General features: G+C 33.5%; 1 protein-coding gene across 1 annotated transcript in view; it reads right to left on the reverse strand.

Annotated features, from left to right (window-relative positions):
• Positions 1-18086, reverse strand: part of LOC148312472 (ATP-binding cassette sub-family G member 4-like) — a 61808-nt gene that overhangs the window by 31846 nt on the left and 11876 nt on the right. Inside the window, exon 2 of the mRNA XM_088277121.1 lies at positions 1208-1325. Within this exon, the coding sequence (XP_088133247.1) occupies positions 1208-1325 (118 nt within the window). The remainder of the gene's footprint in view (positions 1-1207; positions 1326-18086) is intronic.

The raw sequence follows: 18086 nt of genomic DNA on the forward strand, positions 1-18086 counted from the left end.
TTTCGTAAGTTGGTAACGAATGACGTTATATGGCTGTTATAAACACAAGACGAGTCTTACACAATCCTTTATAGATTGAGTATGTTAAATTAGATATTCCTCCCGAGTGATAAAACCCCATTTGAGACATAATGCATGTTGCCCCGGCTAGGTGCAGTCTACAGCAGGAGCTCGTAGACTGCACCTAGCCGGGGCAACAACACTGCCAAAAACGAAGTTATCAGTGGTAAGATCACATCTCGACGATCTAACAATATTCATTACTATTTGTCAGATAACGAAGTTCAACAATGTATATTTTAGGATTTTTTTCTTTCTCATTTATATTTTGTGTTCAAGCACTATCTACCCTCTGATTGCAAACAGCCATATCGGTAGCGTAATGGCAGAGGGATATATCGCTCACTCCTTTCAAGAACGTCATAAATAAAAAAACTTGATTTTTCAAGAGAACGTTTTTAAAGTTTAAAAATATAATACAATGTATTAAAAATAAATATCAAGCCAATTGTTGAACTTTTTTACTGTACAACGGATCTTTTAGGTAAAACCTGAAAGGTTTTTCTCCATTTGAAAAATATTTATATTTTTAAAAAAAATTATCAAACAATACCTTTTCTCCAAAATGCAAAAACAACACTTTCTGCCCTGTAGCGGGTAAATATTAAGTTAAAAATATGCCTGTTTTGCTGGGATATAGTACATTTTCTGGGCATTCCGAAAACATGCACTACTAAAAATTGACGATTTTTGATTTATGACGTTTTTGAAAGGAGTGAGCGATATCTGTTAAATTTTTCATTTTCTAAGTTTGTTCCACAAAATGACTAAAATAGTGTATTTCATAATCTGGCAAAAGGATATAGCTGTAGTTGCAATACTTTTTTTAGTTTTATTAAGATATGTACGTATAAAAATACATAAAACAAATGAGTTATTTCATTTCACAAGTTTGTTTTTGTTCTCCTGTAAAATTTGGTCTGAGACAGATATACCCCTTTGCCTTTACATTACCGATATAAGGTACCAAACGTTTTGACCAATATCACTAGTCTGTTTTTGGTCCGTTGGAAGATGTTGCTTCTTGGCAATAAGTCCGCCAATGTACTTTTCACTGTACACAAAGATAAATAAATAAATAAAAATATGCCCAGAAAATTATAGGGAGTAAAAAATAAAGCAGACAGCAAGCGAAATTGAAACTTACAAGTACCCCGCCAGGATATCCATAAGGGTGCTTTTTCCCGCCCCGGAGGGTCCCATGATGGCGGTAAGCTCCCCCGCCCGCATCTCTCCCGAAACATCCTGTAGGATCTGCCGGAAGCCTGAAAAAACAATTCGAGTTATAATAGTTTTCAAATATCCGTGATTGGATCACGCAATCCGGGCTCATCGGACCGTAATATGATATTGTATTATTATTGTCACATAACTGGGTCTAGGATCTCGACTGTATGTACGTGAGGTCTTTGTGATTTTTCTTAGCGAAAAACGTGTGCCTTATTTTTTTAATTCGTTGTTCAACCCAGTGTTCTCAAACTTTTTTAACTGCTTGCCCTTACGACGAAAAAATCGTAAATCGTGCACCTAATTTTGTATTATATATATTTAAATATTTATACATTTTTATTTTATCATACATATAATAACAAATTACAATAATGTTCCCTTATTGAGTTTTTTTTCGCGCCGAGAGCACATTTTGCAAAATTTATTTATAAAATAAATATGAAAAAAAAAGTTTGTGACATGCAATCAAATACGACATGGCCGAATGATGCGATCTGTTTCAGATCTACCCACTTCCGTTATCAAATTATGAATAGCTCTTTTATATTTAATTTTTATTTTGAATGACTTTGTAGATAATGGAAGCAGGTTGTACAACTTAATAATGAAAGTTCTTTTGACCAAAACAGCAATGTGATAGATTTTGTTTATATATATATATATATATATATATATATATATATATATTTTATATATATATGTGTGTGTAAAAAAATACCTAGGTACCTACCTATATATTTTATTAAGTACTTAGTACCTACATAAAACAGTTCTACCACCAGAGTCGCAGATTTGTGAACAAGTATTGGTTTGGAAGGTATTGCTTTTTAGAAAAAAGCCCGCAAATGTACTTATTTATTTTCTGTACATGAAGTTTAAATAAATATTTGGACGCACTCAAAACGTTGGAGATTTTTAGTCATTCGTGTGGTCGAATGATGTGATTATGAAAAAAAAAACTATTTATATATATATATATATATATATATATATATATATATATATATATATATATATATATATATATATGTAATAAAATACCTAGGTACCTACCTATACATTTTATTAAATACTTACAAATAGTACCTACATAAAACAGTTCTACCACCAGATGTCGCATGCGTCGCACAGAATTAAACAAAAGAGATCCGATAGAAAAAATATAATATTATTAACTGTCAGAATCAGATAGATATAAAAATTATTGTAAAGATTAATTAAGAATAAACTTTTATTGTCGTTTCTTTAATTACAAAGCAACACATTGTTTATTTTATTTTTATACACCCACTTTACATATTATTTACACCCAATTTATAAAGAAAAATATTACCACGTTATATATATATATATATATATATATATATATATATATATATATATATATATATATATATATATATATATATATATATATATATATATATATATATATATATATATATATATATATATATATATATATATTATATATAAATATATATATATATCTATATTTATATATATATATATATATATATATATATATATATATATATATATATATATATATATATATATATATATATATATATATATATATATATTTATATATATATGTAACAAAACGCAGAAACACATCAAAAACAATAAAAGTGTTGTAAATCTGTTATTATTTATTATAATTAAAATGAAACTTTGTTTTGAAATCACTATAAATATTTTATTATAACTTAATTATAATGTCTATCGGTTTCGAAGCTAACCGCTTCTTTATCAAGACTGATTAATACTCTTGTAGTCCAATAGTCTTGATAATATAATAGTCTTGATAAAGAAGCGGTTAGCTTCGAAACCGGTAGACATTATAATTAATTTATAATAAAATATTTATAAAGTGAGTTTAAAACAAAGTTACATTTTAATTATAAATTGGAAAATCAAAAATTTAGTGCTTCAAATATAAATTATTCTTTATTGTTAGAACCTAACCTAAGGTAATATATTTAACCACTATTCACTACTGTTTGAAATCGCATGGATAAAAAGATAAGATAAGTTGCACGTTGCACAGATAAGTTCCAGATTATCTCAGGTTTTAAAATTTTATTTTGTACACAAATAAGGGATATTTTTTTTGGGAGGATTCAAAACGCAACGTTTGATCTGCAGATCATTTGTCGTAACAATATACTAACTTACTAACCATCACGCCGCTTTCGCAGGGGTAGACAGAAAGACTAGAACGCCACACTACTTTGTATTTGCAAACATTCTTCATTTTTCCACAGTTATGCATCTCCTCATACATACCCGCCGATTATTTCGACTCCTCGCCTTGTCCGCCTCCGTAGTGTAATGGTCAGCGCGCTCGGCTACCATTCTGGAGGTCCCGGGTTCGATTCCCAAGGGGGGTGAAATAAATATAAGTAATTTTTTTCACTGTAATATTTATTCAATATTACCCTGGACCGGTACCTGAAGCGGAGGGCTGATCACCTTTCCTTCATGTGTTAACGATGAAGATAACACTGCGTTTATATGACGCAGTGCCCTATGCACCATTGGGGTGCGGATAAGGGTTTTATTATTATTATTATGCCTTGCATTAGCCGGTTTGCCTCGTTTTATCAAGACATCGAACTATAATACAATGATTTAGACTTATTCATATCAGCGTCTAGAAATAATCTTTTAAGTCTTTTAATGATCTAGTAGTATGAGATTTTAATGTAATGATAGGTAATGATAACAGTATAGTATGTGGGTATATTAACATGAGCCATAATAAGCGATATCGTATCAAGTGTAATGACAGAATGCCAGATGAAGGATAGTAATTAATTTATAGTTGAACTAATTATTTGTAATATAATTATAGTTACGTCACTTACGAATAAAACACAGCAGATTTCGTTTTTAATCAAAAAAAGCATTTCTACAGTAAATAATATGTATGGTGTTTTGAATATTGAAAGCATTAACTTTGTGGATCATATTGATATATTATTTTGAGAAATAAAAAGACCTTGTTTTTTGATCCACTCACATTTTTATTAACAACCAACTAGTTTCGGCAACAACCTGTTGCAATCTTCAGGGTTTCATTTATGACTAAACATATGTATATATAAAAGAAACAGTGTACAAGTTATTGGGTTTCGCAATATGTATGGTACTCGCAGTATTGTGATGTATCCATCTCTTCGGTGGTCTGTCCGGAAATCATCTACATTGGAGTTGGCCGTGCAGTGCAATGTGGAGGAGTCTGGATGGTTCCATTCTCCTCACTTGTCTCTTTAGTTGCCTTCCCCACCTAACGACATCTTCGATCTCGCATATTTCCCTCATCCTGGTGTTCCTTATTCTGTCTCGTAGTCTCTTGCCAGATATGCTCCTTAGAGTCTTCATTTCTGACACTCTTAGCGCGTTTTTTATCACTGCGGTGTCCGCTCTGCTTTCGATCTCATATCGCTCACTCCTTTCAAGAACGTCACAAATCAAAAAACTTGATTTTTCAGGAGAACGTTTTTAAAGTTTGTAAATATAATACAATGTATTAAAAATAAATATCAAGCCACTTATTGAACTTTTTACTTTGCAGCAGATATTTTAGGTAAAACCTGTAGGTTTTTTCTATATTTGAAAAATATTTAATATATTTAAAAAAAAACGATTAAACAATACATTTTCTTCAAAATGTAAAAACAACACTTTATGCCCTGTAGCGGGTAAATATTAAGTTACAAAATATGCCTCTTTTGCTGGGATAAAGTACATTTTCTGGGCATTCCGAAAACATGCATAACTAAAAATTGACGATTTTTGATTTATGACGTTCTTGAAAGGAGTGAGCGATATGTCGTGTTAGGTCGCACACAAGATTTATATATTTTTATATATATATAGTTTAATTTTATGACAGTTAAAATTCGTCAACTTGCATATGTCGGTGTCATTAAAGAATAAACACTAGATAAATTCATCACCGAGATAAGAAATTTTAAAAATAAATAGATAAAGAGGCGATATAATATAATATTCTTATCGCACGGGATAGTTGGTGGAATCTAAAACAAATATGACTTAGAAATACAGAGAAAATATTGAAATTTAGTGCAAATAATCCTTGTGGAAGATACCATTGATAATAATTACTTAATAAAGAAAATTAAAAAAAAAATAAGTATGGGTGTAACATCAATAGTAAGGTAGAGGAAAAGGAATCGAGATGGCATGGGCACATAGGACGCAGAGAACCTGGACATTTTGTGAACCAGGCAATCGCCGTGGATCTTCTTTTACCAACATCTAGAGAAAGACTAAAGAACTCTTGGATGCTGCAGAAAGAAAATATGATTCGAAGGCATGGCCTAGGTGACGTTGTATATGACAGAAGGACCTACAACCTGAGGACGAGGAGAGCTGACCCCGACAGTCTACAAAGACGACAAGTTGTGATTTTTTTTACTAGATACGTAATATCTCTCCCCCTGGTCTCAATCCTGCGGATTGGTCTGCAGCAAAAGATGACATCTCCTTCGCTATTCTCGTCTATTTTCGGAAGCCCTCTTCAGCTCCTCATACGTCGAGCAGCCCATATCTTCGTATTCGCTTAGGTATTCGCGGCATGGGCGTCCTCTGGCGTTTTTTTTTTTTTTTTTTTCAATTCAATTCAATTTATTCAATAATTAATATATACATTACAAACAAACATTTAAGGCGTATACATTAAAAAAACAAATTAAAAATTACGCAAGAAGACTCTTGTTAAATGTGTAGAAGAATTCGCTTCGGAAAACTCCTTCGGACACATGGAACAGATCAATATCCAATGTGATATTGTTCAACATAGCGGTAGCTCTTCCTACGGGCATAACCATCGGCAGGTTGGTCCTGTGTATAGGAATGTGAAACAATCTATGCCGACGCTGTCTTAGGTAACTATCGGGAACATACAGACCAATGCTCTGGATAATTTCAGGATTATCGATCATACCGCGCAACAATCGATAAAAATGCGTAATCAAATACACATTCCTTCTAGTCTCTAAACTATTGTAGCCAAGCATACCCTGGAGAAACTGGGTCGGGTAGAGCCAAGGATAATAGCCGTACTCTCTCATGTAGAGATACCTCAAAAACTTCTTTTGGACTTTCTCTACCATAAGAGAGTACTTAAGCTCGTGTGGCCCCCAGATCATCGAGCCACTCTCGAGTCTACTTCGCACCAAGGAGTTATAAAGAGTTCTCAGCACGCGGGTATTTTCGAAAACCCTGGCAGTACGCAGAACAAATCCTAGCATTTTCGATGCATTACCTCGATCGTCTCCTCTTTCATTTTGTGCAGGAAACCCTCTTGTCTTAGCGATATGTCATTCATACAATCAAAGAAAAAAGCACGATATATTCATTTTTTTGTCATTACGGTCTTAAACATTTAATTTATTCTCTTTTAATGCTTTTCCTTATCAGTAGATATATCATAAATGTGAAAACACAGATTGCTGCGTTCGATTATCCAATACATTGTTCATTTTCTCTTTTTATAATCTCCATAAGCAATCCGTGTAATTGAGTCGAATTTCTTTGTAAAAGATCAACGTTATTCGTGACTTAAATGACATATTGATAATAAACGGCTTAACATATCAACCCGACATTCAATTGACATGGATTATATCAGGTGTGTTATACATGTAAAACATTGTAGGTATTATTCCGATTAAAATAGAACAGGAAAAAGCAATGACAATATACTAATCCCTTGCTTAATAAAATTTTATTAGATTGCTCATAGACTGCAGGAATGTTTGCTCTGATACAGAAGTATCTAGGCTTCATGACAGACCCTCTCTTGCATTTTTTTAAAGTAATTTTCTCAGTTCAACAAAATTGTATACCGATTTTCTTATTCAATTCTTCAACCCGTTATTCGCACCCCAATGGTGCATAGGGCACTGCATCATATAAACAGCAGTGCTATCTTGATCGTTAACACATAAAGGAAAGGTAATCAGCCCTCCGCTTTAGGTACCAGTCCAGGATAACATTCTATAAATATTAGAGTGAAAAAATCACTTATATTTTGCGAGTGTTTTTGCCTAGAATTTTCACTCATGAATTACATGAAATTATAGTAACTTTAAACATAAAGAGTAAATCCACTCACAAGTAGGCATAGGCTATGAAACTTATAAAGTTGAAGCCTGAGTAGGGACATGATAAACGGTGTTGCATAAGCCGTAGCTAGATTTCAGAGTCACTTGGACGTTAGGTAATTAAAAAAAAAAATCACTTATATTTAAATGACCCCCCCTTGGGAATCGGACCCAGTACTTCCATAACGGTAGCCGAGCGTGCTGACCATTACACTCCGGAGGCGGACAATCCCGATTTAACTGAGAATTTATGTTTAATAGCTTTCAATGCCCTTGTCACTGCCAATCTAAATAAATACAAGTTTGTAAAACCACCACCAAGTTTCTAGAAGTGCCCTATTGTAGGCAGTGAGAGTGATTAGTAGTTAGTTCGTTCAGTTAGTCAGCTAGATCCGATCTTACACCCGAAGGGTTGGGACTGTTGAGGGGATACTTTTAGAATCCTAAGGAACAATTATGCCAAAAATGTAAACTATATTTTTTGAGGTTGATACCTTATTCGCCTGGACTAAACTGCAGATGCCTGGTAACATACAGATGAAACTGAATAAATTGGTGGGAATCGAATCCGCGACACTTTAGCAGTCGAGCGTCTACCCTACTACTACTACTAAACTACTAAATAATATAACCTGTATCACAATAACGCTTCTTCTGTTCGTGTCATGCAGGTCCCCTTGACGTCGACTATCACTTGAGAGTAATTGTCCTTGTTTTGGGCAGCTCTAAACAGCGCCTCGATAGTCCTGATCCCCGTCTCGTATATTCCGGAGCCAGGAGATCTGTCTTCTGCCCACATCTCGTCGACCCTCTATTTTGCCTTTTATAATCAGATGCAATAGCTCGTTCTTCTCTCCTCTCAGCACATGCTCCTGATAGGACATCTTCCGGACCTTGATATCAGTCAGCAACAGTCTCCCTGCTCTTGCTCTTTGGAGCACATTTTCGTTGCTGACCATACAATAACGCTATTTCATCCCGATTCAGGAAAACATCGATAATTATGAAATTAAAACATCGACAAGATGCTTCAATGTTTCCCTCAGATCAAAAGTTTAAAAAAACACATTATAATAATATTTGAGAGGATTATTTTTCAAGTTGTTTGCGTCATGTTTTAAATATTTGTATAAAATGCTTATTACATACACTAGTACATCAGCACAAATTTCTAATTACGATAAGCCTACACCAAAGAACGTCTATTAATGATAATATGTAAACGAGGACATGTTCCTCATTTTTAAAGATACATGCGCGTATTCACGATTGGCTTTAAAATATAACCTTGAAACGAAAAGTGTATACAACAAAAGATATTAATTAAACCGGTCTTTTTCGTTCCATATTCTACCCTCGTCTAGTTCAAATCATCATATTGTCTAGAAAAAGGGCAGGTTTTTTATTTCAAATATATGATGTTCAGATATGTTCGAAACAAGGACTTAAAGCAGCGGTCGTCACACTTTTCTGGTCAAGGGCCACATGGGACAATGTGAGGTATCACTGCGGGCCGCACACTTATGAATTGGGTATTATGTACGGTAGCCGACTGTTACATGCTAGGTTCCAGCTCGAAGCTCCTATACATACTCCTAGCCAACCCCTACCCCTATCTAGGCATTTACAGGGCTTATGACCTGTCATTGGCTGGTTTAAGTGGCCACTTGATAAATTTAAAATATTCTTTGTCTCTATCGAGATTTTAATTACTCAAAATATTGTAAAAATAAAGTTAGTCGCAGTGCTAAAACAGTCAAAGATAATCTCTGTCTTAACTCAAAACAAATATCAATATCGCGTCATGTCAATTGAAAATGTAATAGCTACCCGCACACTTGCTCTTCTTATTCCCAAATTCCCGTCCCGCGTAAGTACTTTTATTTAGTTAACTTTGCACGCAAAATCGGTTTTGGTAGTCATTATTCATTATTGTCTACTAAAATTGTTTGCTATATCGCGGGCCGCACAAATATCTATCTTTAAGTCTTAAAGACTTGCTCTCACATATTACAAGAAAGCACCTCCCGCAAAGCACACAAATAACATTTAACACACTTTATGGAAACGTACGTAGAACCACAAGGTGTCACTAGAATAATATATGTAATTATGTATTTTACTGTTATTTTTTGCTGTTTATCAACCTCTATATATATATACCCCTAAATATTTTTTGACCGTTAGTTTTAATTTTCACCTGTAGATGAAAACATCTGTAAGTTTTCGAAACTAGTCGTGTATAATAAAAATAAAACTCATCAAGTGATTTATAACAAGTGTTTAAATTTTAAAAAATCATCAACATGTCATTCCAGAAAGTTAATGCCGAATCAATAAATAATAAGACTTATAAGACCATTGATCAAAATATTTTTTTTTTATTTAATAAAAGTTATACAAAAACAAAATTCAATGATTAATTTTGCGCCATCTTAAATTTGTTTGGATACTGCAGATGTTTAGTTCACATATCGCTCACTCCTTCCAACAACGTCATATATCAAAAATCGTCAATTTTCAGCTGTGCGTGTTTTCGAAATGCCTAGAAAATGAACTATATCCCAGCAAAAGTGGCATATTTTTTACTTAATATTTACCCGCTACAGGGCAGAAAGTGTTGTTTTTGCATTTTGAAGAAAAGTTATCGTTTAATTATTTTTTTAATATACTAAATATTTTTCAAATGGAGAAAAAACATTCAGGTTTTACCTAAAAAGATCAATTGCACAGTAAAAACTTAAATAAGCGGCTTGATATTTGTTTTTAATACATTTCATTATATTTTTTAACGTTAAAAACGATCTCCTAAAAAATCAAGTTTTTTATTTATGACGTTGTTGAAAGGAGTGAGCGATATATGGACAAAATACTGTAAATTAGATATGTGAATGATGGGTAACTTTTATTTTTTCAGCAAACCGATTGGGATGGTATTTGTTACTTCTTCTTGGCTAATATTTGTCAAAAATGATTGACGTACAACACCATTTGCAAAAAATGTAACATCTTCCGATAAGGTGATTAATTTTGCGCCACTCTGCATATAATATATATACACTGTTCAACTTTCAGCCTTCACAGGGCAGACGAAAGGTTATTCTCGGTTATTCATTTCACCGCACACCGGTCTAAATGTGCACAGTAGGAAGCGGCGGTGTATCGCGACAATGGGGTTAGTCAGGGGGTATTGACGTTCGCCACCGAGACAAAGCAAACACCGTAAAACAAGGAAAGGCAGACGAAGAAAATTCTCACACCCAAAAGGACCTTTCAGTCTGTGGCGAATAATGCCTTAACGCACAGATTCTCAAGCTTTTTCAGTCGATCACATCCTGATGAATTTTTTTTAATAAAAAAGAGATTTTTTTGTTGTTTTTATTATTTACATAAATATTTCAATTTCATACTATTTCTGTGAGCCTAAGCGGCTCGTTATTAGAAATAGGTATCAACTTGTGGTAGAGTGGGTTCGAAGCGAAAAACTCTGACTTAAGAGTCCGCGACACTAACCACGGGACCACAACCCGACATATTTCGTCGATTCAGGAAAAGAAATCGAAACAATTTTCTCTTATAGATAGGGAGGAATACGAATATATTTTCCACTTCCCAGCCCTCTATGATGTCGCTCACCTCTTTCAACAACGTCATATATCAAAAATCGGCAATTTTTAGTTGTACATGTTTTCGGAATGCTCAGAAAATGTTCTACATCCCAGTAAAAGCAGCATATTTTTAACTTAATATTTACCCGCTACAGGGCAGAAAGTGTTGTTTTTGCATTTTGAAGAAAATGTATTTTTTTTAATTATTTTTTTAAATATACTAAATATATTTCAAATTGAAAAATACATTTAAGTTTTACCTAAAAGATCTGTTGCACAGTAAAAAGTTTAATGGCTCGATATTTATTTTTAATACATTTTATTATATTTTTAAACTTTAAAAACGATCTCCTGAAAAATCCAGTTTTTTTTATTTATGACGTTGTGGAAAGGAGTGAGCGATGTGTTAAACTTGATGATACTATTGTGTTGAATTCGCAAATAATGACTTCAATTTTGAAACGCTTTAAAATATGAACGCTATTCAAAATAACCCTTCACTTGGATGTATGGGACTTCGTGAGGTGTTTTGATATTTAGTAAATCTATTTATACATGTTGTAAAATAAGTGGCTTGATATTTATTTTTAATACATTTCATTATATTCTTAAACTTTAAAAACGGTCTCCTGAAAAAAACAAGTATTTTGATAAATGACGTTGTTGAAAGGAGTGAGCGATATGTATTAGGTTTTCACCTTACCGGTGTGCAAAATGATCTAAGACCATTTCATATATACACGTTTTAAGAATTAATGCAATATGGATAAAAAAATGGGCAGAATAAGTCGTAAGCCCTGGGATACTCAGACTTCCACCTTCTTTCATATTAAAGGGAAGAACGATAGATGTTTACATTTATTGAGTATATACCCATTTTTTAACATCCATATGGCATTAATTCTTGAAAGTGATCAATTTAAGACGCCTTTAAGCTAAAATTATTAAAGCAGCGATAAGATAAAGCCTAGTTGCATGAAAATTAAGAGCACAATTTCCCCGATTTTCCTTCCGATATGCAGTCGGCGTCGCGACGGTTAATGACCGCAGAGAGTGCATTGCTAGCCTTATCTCAGACAGAGAATCCTGCACCTGCAATGGATCGGATTTCACAATAATTGAAACACCTTTGCTTGCATCCTGGGAATTAGAGACAAGTCTATATAATTTATAAATAAAAAAGTAAATTTAATACTCGTTCATCAATCTTGAATTTTTTTACATGAGTTATTTTTGTGTTTTGAAATAACGAATTACCTTTAATATAACGGTTATTGTTAACTTTATTATTATTAAATAATATATATATATATATATATATATATATATATATATATATATATATATATATATATATATATATATATATATATATATATATATATATATATATATATATATATATATATATATATATATAGTTGTGTAAAATGCAGTTCTATCAAGAAATGTTGTACAAAACTAAAATTATAGATAATTTACATAACAGAAGAAAACATCTCAAAACAAAGCACCAAATTCACTTATGGTAACGTATGTATATAGAACCACAAGATCCAAAACACAGAAACACAACAAACAAAACTGTTGCCAAAAATCTATATTGAAGATAATACTTCCGAGACGGACGCCCATCGAGGAAATATTCAACAAATTATAAATCATGACACTCAAACAAGTATGTATATATTATTTTTTGACATCTCATCAAAGATGAGGAAGAATATGGAAGTCTGGGCATTTACGGGGCCGACGACCGTCATAGGCTGGTTCAAGTGATCACTTTACACACGTGTAACATTCATCAATTCTACACATTATTGAAAACCATACTACGTACTCAAATTCTTGGAAGTTCTATATATATGAGCCAATTTAGAAACATTGCTCTTGAATCACTAGAACTTCACTAGAGACATCTCGGCTGTCCAAACTCAAAACACAGTAAGGGACATTTTTTTGTAGTACGTTTTTTTTGCATTTATGGACTAAGTAGATTCTACTTAGTACAAAAATGCAAAAAAACGTACTACAAAAAAATGTCCCTTACTGTGTTTTAAGTTTGGACAGCCGATCTATTGGTGAGATGAAAAGAAGATTTGGTTGAACGGAAACTCTCATATTTGTATGTGAGGTCCGAATCCTGGGTTATTGAGGAATCACATACATGAGAAACACCAGAAAACATCATTTTCATTTTTATTATTTCAGCTTATAAACTGACCAGTTTATTTATTTACAACATGTGTCCAAATACTTGTTCACAAATCTGGATTATCTCCAATTATAGGAGTTATTTTTCTTTTTTTGACATCTCATCAAAGATGAAGAAGAATATGTAAGTCTGGGCATTTACCGTGCAGACGACCGTCATAGGTTAGTTTAAATGATCATTTTATACACGTGTAACATTCACCAACTTTACCCATTATTGACTACTACTACTACCATCACGCCGTTTCCCCGCAGGGGTAGGCAGAGAGGATGGAACGCCACACTCTTCTGTCCTGATATACACTCCTCGCCTCCTTCACATCCATACATCTAGTCATACATGCCCTCCGATTACGCAGACTTTTGACACCGCCAGATTTTAGGTTCTGATTGATCTGATCGTGCCAAGTCTTTTTCGGTCGTCCACGTTCTGTTTTCCCTCTCACATTCGCCACATATATTTTCTTAGTCATTCTCTCGCTATCCATTCGCTCCACATTTCCATACTACCGCAAAGAACTCTTCCTAATCTTTTCAATTATTCCTCGTTCAGCCTTACATTCCTTTCTTATATCGTCGTTTTTAATTCTGTCATACAATGATTTTCCACACATTCGTCTGAGAGAGCGCATTTCAACAGCGTTCACTCTGCTTTCATCCTTCCTTTGCCAGTTCCATGTTTCGCTTCCATACATTAGTGTCGGTACTAGCACGCCGTTGTGAACCGCTAACTTGGCTTCCATGGACATATTCTTATTCCCAATCACTCCCATTATTGACAAGCACACATTGTTGATTTATAATCATGTAATAAAGAAATAAATATGCTAAAATTTTTTTTTTTAAATCGCCTCTACAAATGGTACGCGTTCTCCGATTATGTATCTCGTATACCATAAAAAAAAAAAAATAATAATAAAACCCTTATCCGCACCCCAATGGTGCATAGGGCACTGCGTCATATAAACGCAGTGTTATCTTGATCGTTTACACATGAAGGAAAGGTGATCAGCCCTCCGCTTCAGGTACCAGTCCAGGGTAATATTGAATAAATATGACAGTGAAAAAATCACTAATATTTATTTTACCCCCCTTGGGAATCGAACCCGGGACCTCCAGAACGGTAGCCGAGCGCGCTGACCATTACACTACGGAGGCGGACAGGCCATAAAAAACATACCATAAAAAAAATAGTGAATAAATTTTGCCTTGAAACATTTTCTTTGCCAATGTTGCGCCTTGATATTACGACCGACAAACAACACAGCGGCGAGCAGTGTATTTGATGACGGCTAGGGATGCGTATCGAATGTCAATATTGTCCATTTACATAATATTATATATATCATTACACATTCTGACCTTAGACAATAATGGTTACCAGCGAGCTTGCTTCAAGACCACGAACAAAGCCGCTTGATCCTATGCCTCGAGGAAATACGAATCAAGGCTTAGGGATAAAAAACAAGTATGAATATATTTTTTTATTGAATTACCTAACGTCCAAGTGACTCTGAAATCTCGCTAGCTAGCTACGGCTATGCAACACCGCTTATCATGACCCTACTCAGGCTTCAACTTTTTAAGTTTCATAGCCTATGCCTACTCGTGAGTGGATTTACTCTTTATATTTAAAGTTACTATACTGTCATGTAATTCATGAGTGAAAAATCTAGGCTAAAACACTCGCTCCCCTAGCGCGGCCGGTCTCGTTCTGAATTTAAACGTTCGAGATATCAGCCTTAAATAAAAATATAATAATTTTGAATATTTTGTTTGACAATATTCAAGGTTTAAATATTTGAATAACTATTATATTTTAAGCCTATGTGTGGTGCGCAATTCATGGAATACGGGTTTAGCCACACACTCGTATTATTATTATTGTTGTCATAAATTTACTGTTACACTGATAAAGCGCAGAATTAGATAAATAATAGTACACCATGTCAGGACAAAGACGCCATTGTGAGAGTGTGCGTCGTGTGTGCAATCGGAGACCTTTGTTATGTAGTGTGAAGCCACGTGTTATCAATAGACTTTGTCGTTAATCGTCGTGATTCAACACTTCCATACAACAGATTCCTGCTACTTGAAATCAACTATTAGAACTCCATGTCAACTACTAACTATTGCTAGTGCACATACTAGCTATTGCTAGTGCAACTACTAACTATTGCTAGTGCAACTACTAACTATTGCTAGTGCAACTACTAGCTATTGCTAGTGCAACTACTAACTATTGCTAGTGCAACTACTGACTATTGCTAGTGCAACTACTAGCTATTGCTAGTGCAACTACTGACTATTGCTAGTGCAACTACTAAGTATTGCTAGTGCAACTACTAAGTATTGCTAGTGCAACTACTAAGTATTGCTAGTGCAACTACTAACTATTGCTAGTGCAACTACTAACTATTGCTAGTGCAACTACTAACTATTGCTAGTGCAACTACTAACTATTGCTAGTGCAACTACTAACTATTGCTAGTGCAACTACTGACTATTGCTAGTGCAACTACTGACTATTGCTAGTGCAACTACTAAGTATTGCTAGTGCAACTACGAACTATTGCTAGTGCAACTACTAAGTATTGCTAGTGCAACTACGAACTATTGCTAGTGCAACTACTAACTATTGCTAGTGCAACTACTAACTATAGCTAGTGCAATAGTTAGTAGTTGATACCGTACCCTACCTAGACTCCATACCAAGGAATTTTTTTTTTTTTTTAATTGTTTATAAAAAAAAATTGTAAAACGAACTCCCTCTCTAAACACAAGTATCTACTTTATTAGAGAGGTAGAAACGTTATATTTGAAGTGTTTTGTATATTTACCAACTGTTTTGTATTATATAATATAAATATGTATTTTGTAAAAAAAACAATAAAAAATTTCAAATAGGTTGGTACCTATGATATTATTTAAAACATTTTGAGAGTGTCGAAATACTTGTTCACAAATCTGGATTATCTCCACTTTTATATCGTGGGTGTACTGGCAAAAAACGTTAACGCGAAAATATGACATTTTGAATTAATGATGCAGTATTATAAAGTTTTCAACGTTCTATAAACTAGCAAAATACACTAAGTAGTTGAAATGTCATATTGAAATGTCATATGTGGTTTTAAAAGTAAATTCAGCTTTAAATTTAATAGCGAATATTTTATTCAGGCTAAGAGCATTAAATTACGGAGATAATTCAAACAGAGATTTTAGAGTTAAAGTTTTTTGCCAGTACCCACGATATTTTTCTTAGATATATTTTTTTGACGGAATTTGGAAGTCAGGGTATTTACAGGGATTATGACTCATCATAGGCTGGTTGAATGATCACTTTACACGCGTGCAACACTCACCAACTCTACCCATGATAGACCACACTGCTTAATTTTTCTGAACGCCTGGATATACTGATACATAAAAAAATGATAATCACGTTTTCAGGTGGTTGTCAGTGTGTGAATATAGACCGGGGTTCAGATCTTGCATATAAATTAAAGTCTCAGCTTAATAAAAGCTTTCCTCAATCCAACATAGATGGCTGTTATGAACTTATATGTAGTGTATCACGAGATTGATGAATATATTTAGGAGTCCAAAAATTTGAGTAATGTGGTTGTCAATCATTGGTAGAATAGGTGAATGTTACACTTGTGTAAAGTGATCCCTGCAAATAAAGACTTCTTCATCTATGGTGAGATGTCAAAAAAGAAAAAAAATAATATATATATATATATATATATATATATATATATATATATATATATATATATATATATATATATATATATATATATATATATATTGGGTACAATTGGTGAATGTAACACGTGTGTAGAGTGATCACTTCAACCAGCCTATGACGGCCGTAAGCCCTGTAAATGCCCAGACATCCATATTCTTCTTCACGTATGTTGATATCTCAAAAAATAATACATTTTTCTTATTAAATCGGTTGATGGTGTTCGTTATCCCCGTGAATTTCTACGTACAAAAGAAACGCACAGTAAAAATAATGCAATCTGACGTGTGTATATATGACACATGGACTGTGACACATAGCACCTATCTTGATAGCTTCCCGGATTGACTTACACTATGTATTGTCATTCAGACACTGTGAACAGCTACAATCATTCACATTGACAATATTATCGCACATTATGTAGGTTATACTCTCAGATAACTCTCAGTTTCGTCATATTGTTCCTTTTATATTCCCATAATTAATTATGAAATACAAATAATGTCGTACGTACGTCAGTTTTATCAAGTAAAAGTTAGGTTAATCACATTCATAATAAAGAACATGCATATCGTAGTCATACAGGAGAAAGTGACAAAGTGCATTTTTAACAAAAACGTGATCATTCACTATTTGATATCTTAGTAGCTTAATATTGCCCTGAAAAACATCCCAAAGGATTTTACACTCGAAATATAATATGTAGACTTTTTAAAAATGACTTTCTGCATTGATGTTTATTTTCTTGCCAAGCAAAAGTGACTTAAATAGCCCTCCTGAACATTTTTCGTTTTGTTAGTTGGTCACTTTCTCCTGTACGGCTACGATATATGTTTATGTGGAGATCTTCACCAAAACGTTACATTTCTATTATAAATTATTTTAAGATCAGGAATTCTAGCTTGCAAAATTATTACGTTTTGGTGCGATTGAATGATTTCAAATAGGTTTAACACAGGATTGGTCACATTTTGTCTCAACTTTATAAGGATTTCGATAGAATACAGTAAACAGAACAGATTTGCATTTAGAGGCTTTTTGTGCAATATTGGAAATGTAACTTTTCGGTGAGGACCTCTG

Source organism: Brachycentrus maculatus, unplaced genomic scaffold (genome assembly GCF_059751285.1).
Source record: "Brachycentrus maculatus isolate JH-2025_06_01 unplaced genomic scaffold, ASM5975128v1 h1tg000039l, whole genome shotgun sequence".
NCBI lineage: Eukaryota > Metazoa > Arthropoda > Insecta > Trichoptera > Brachycentridae > Brachycentrus > Brachycentrus maculatus.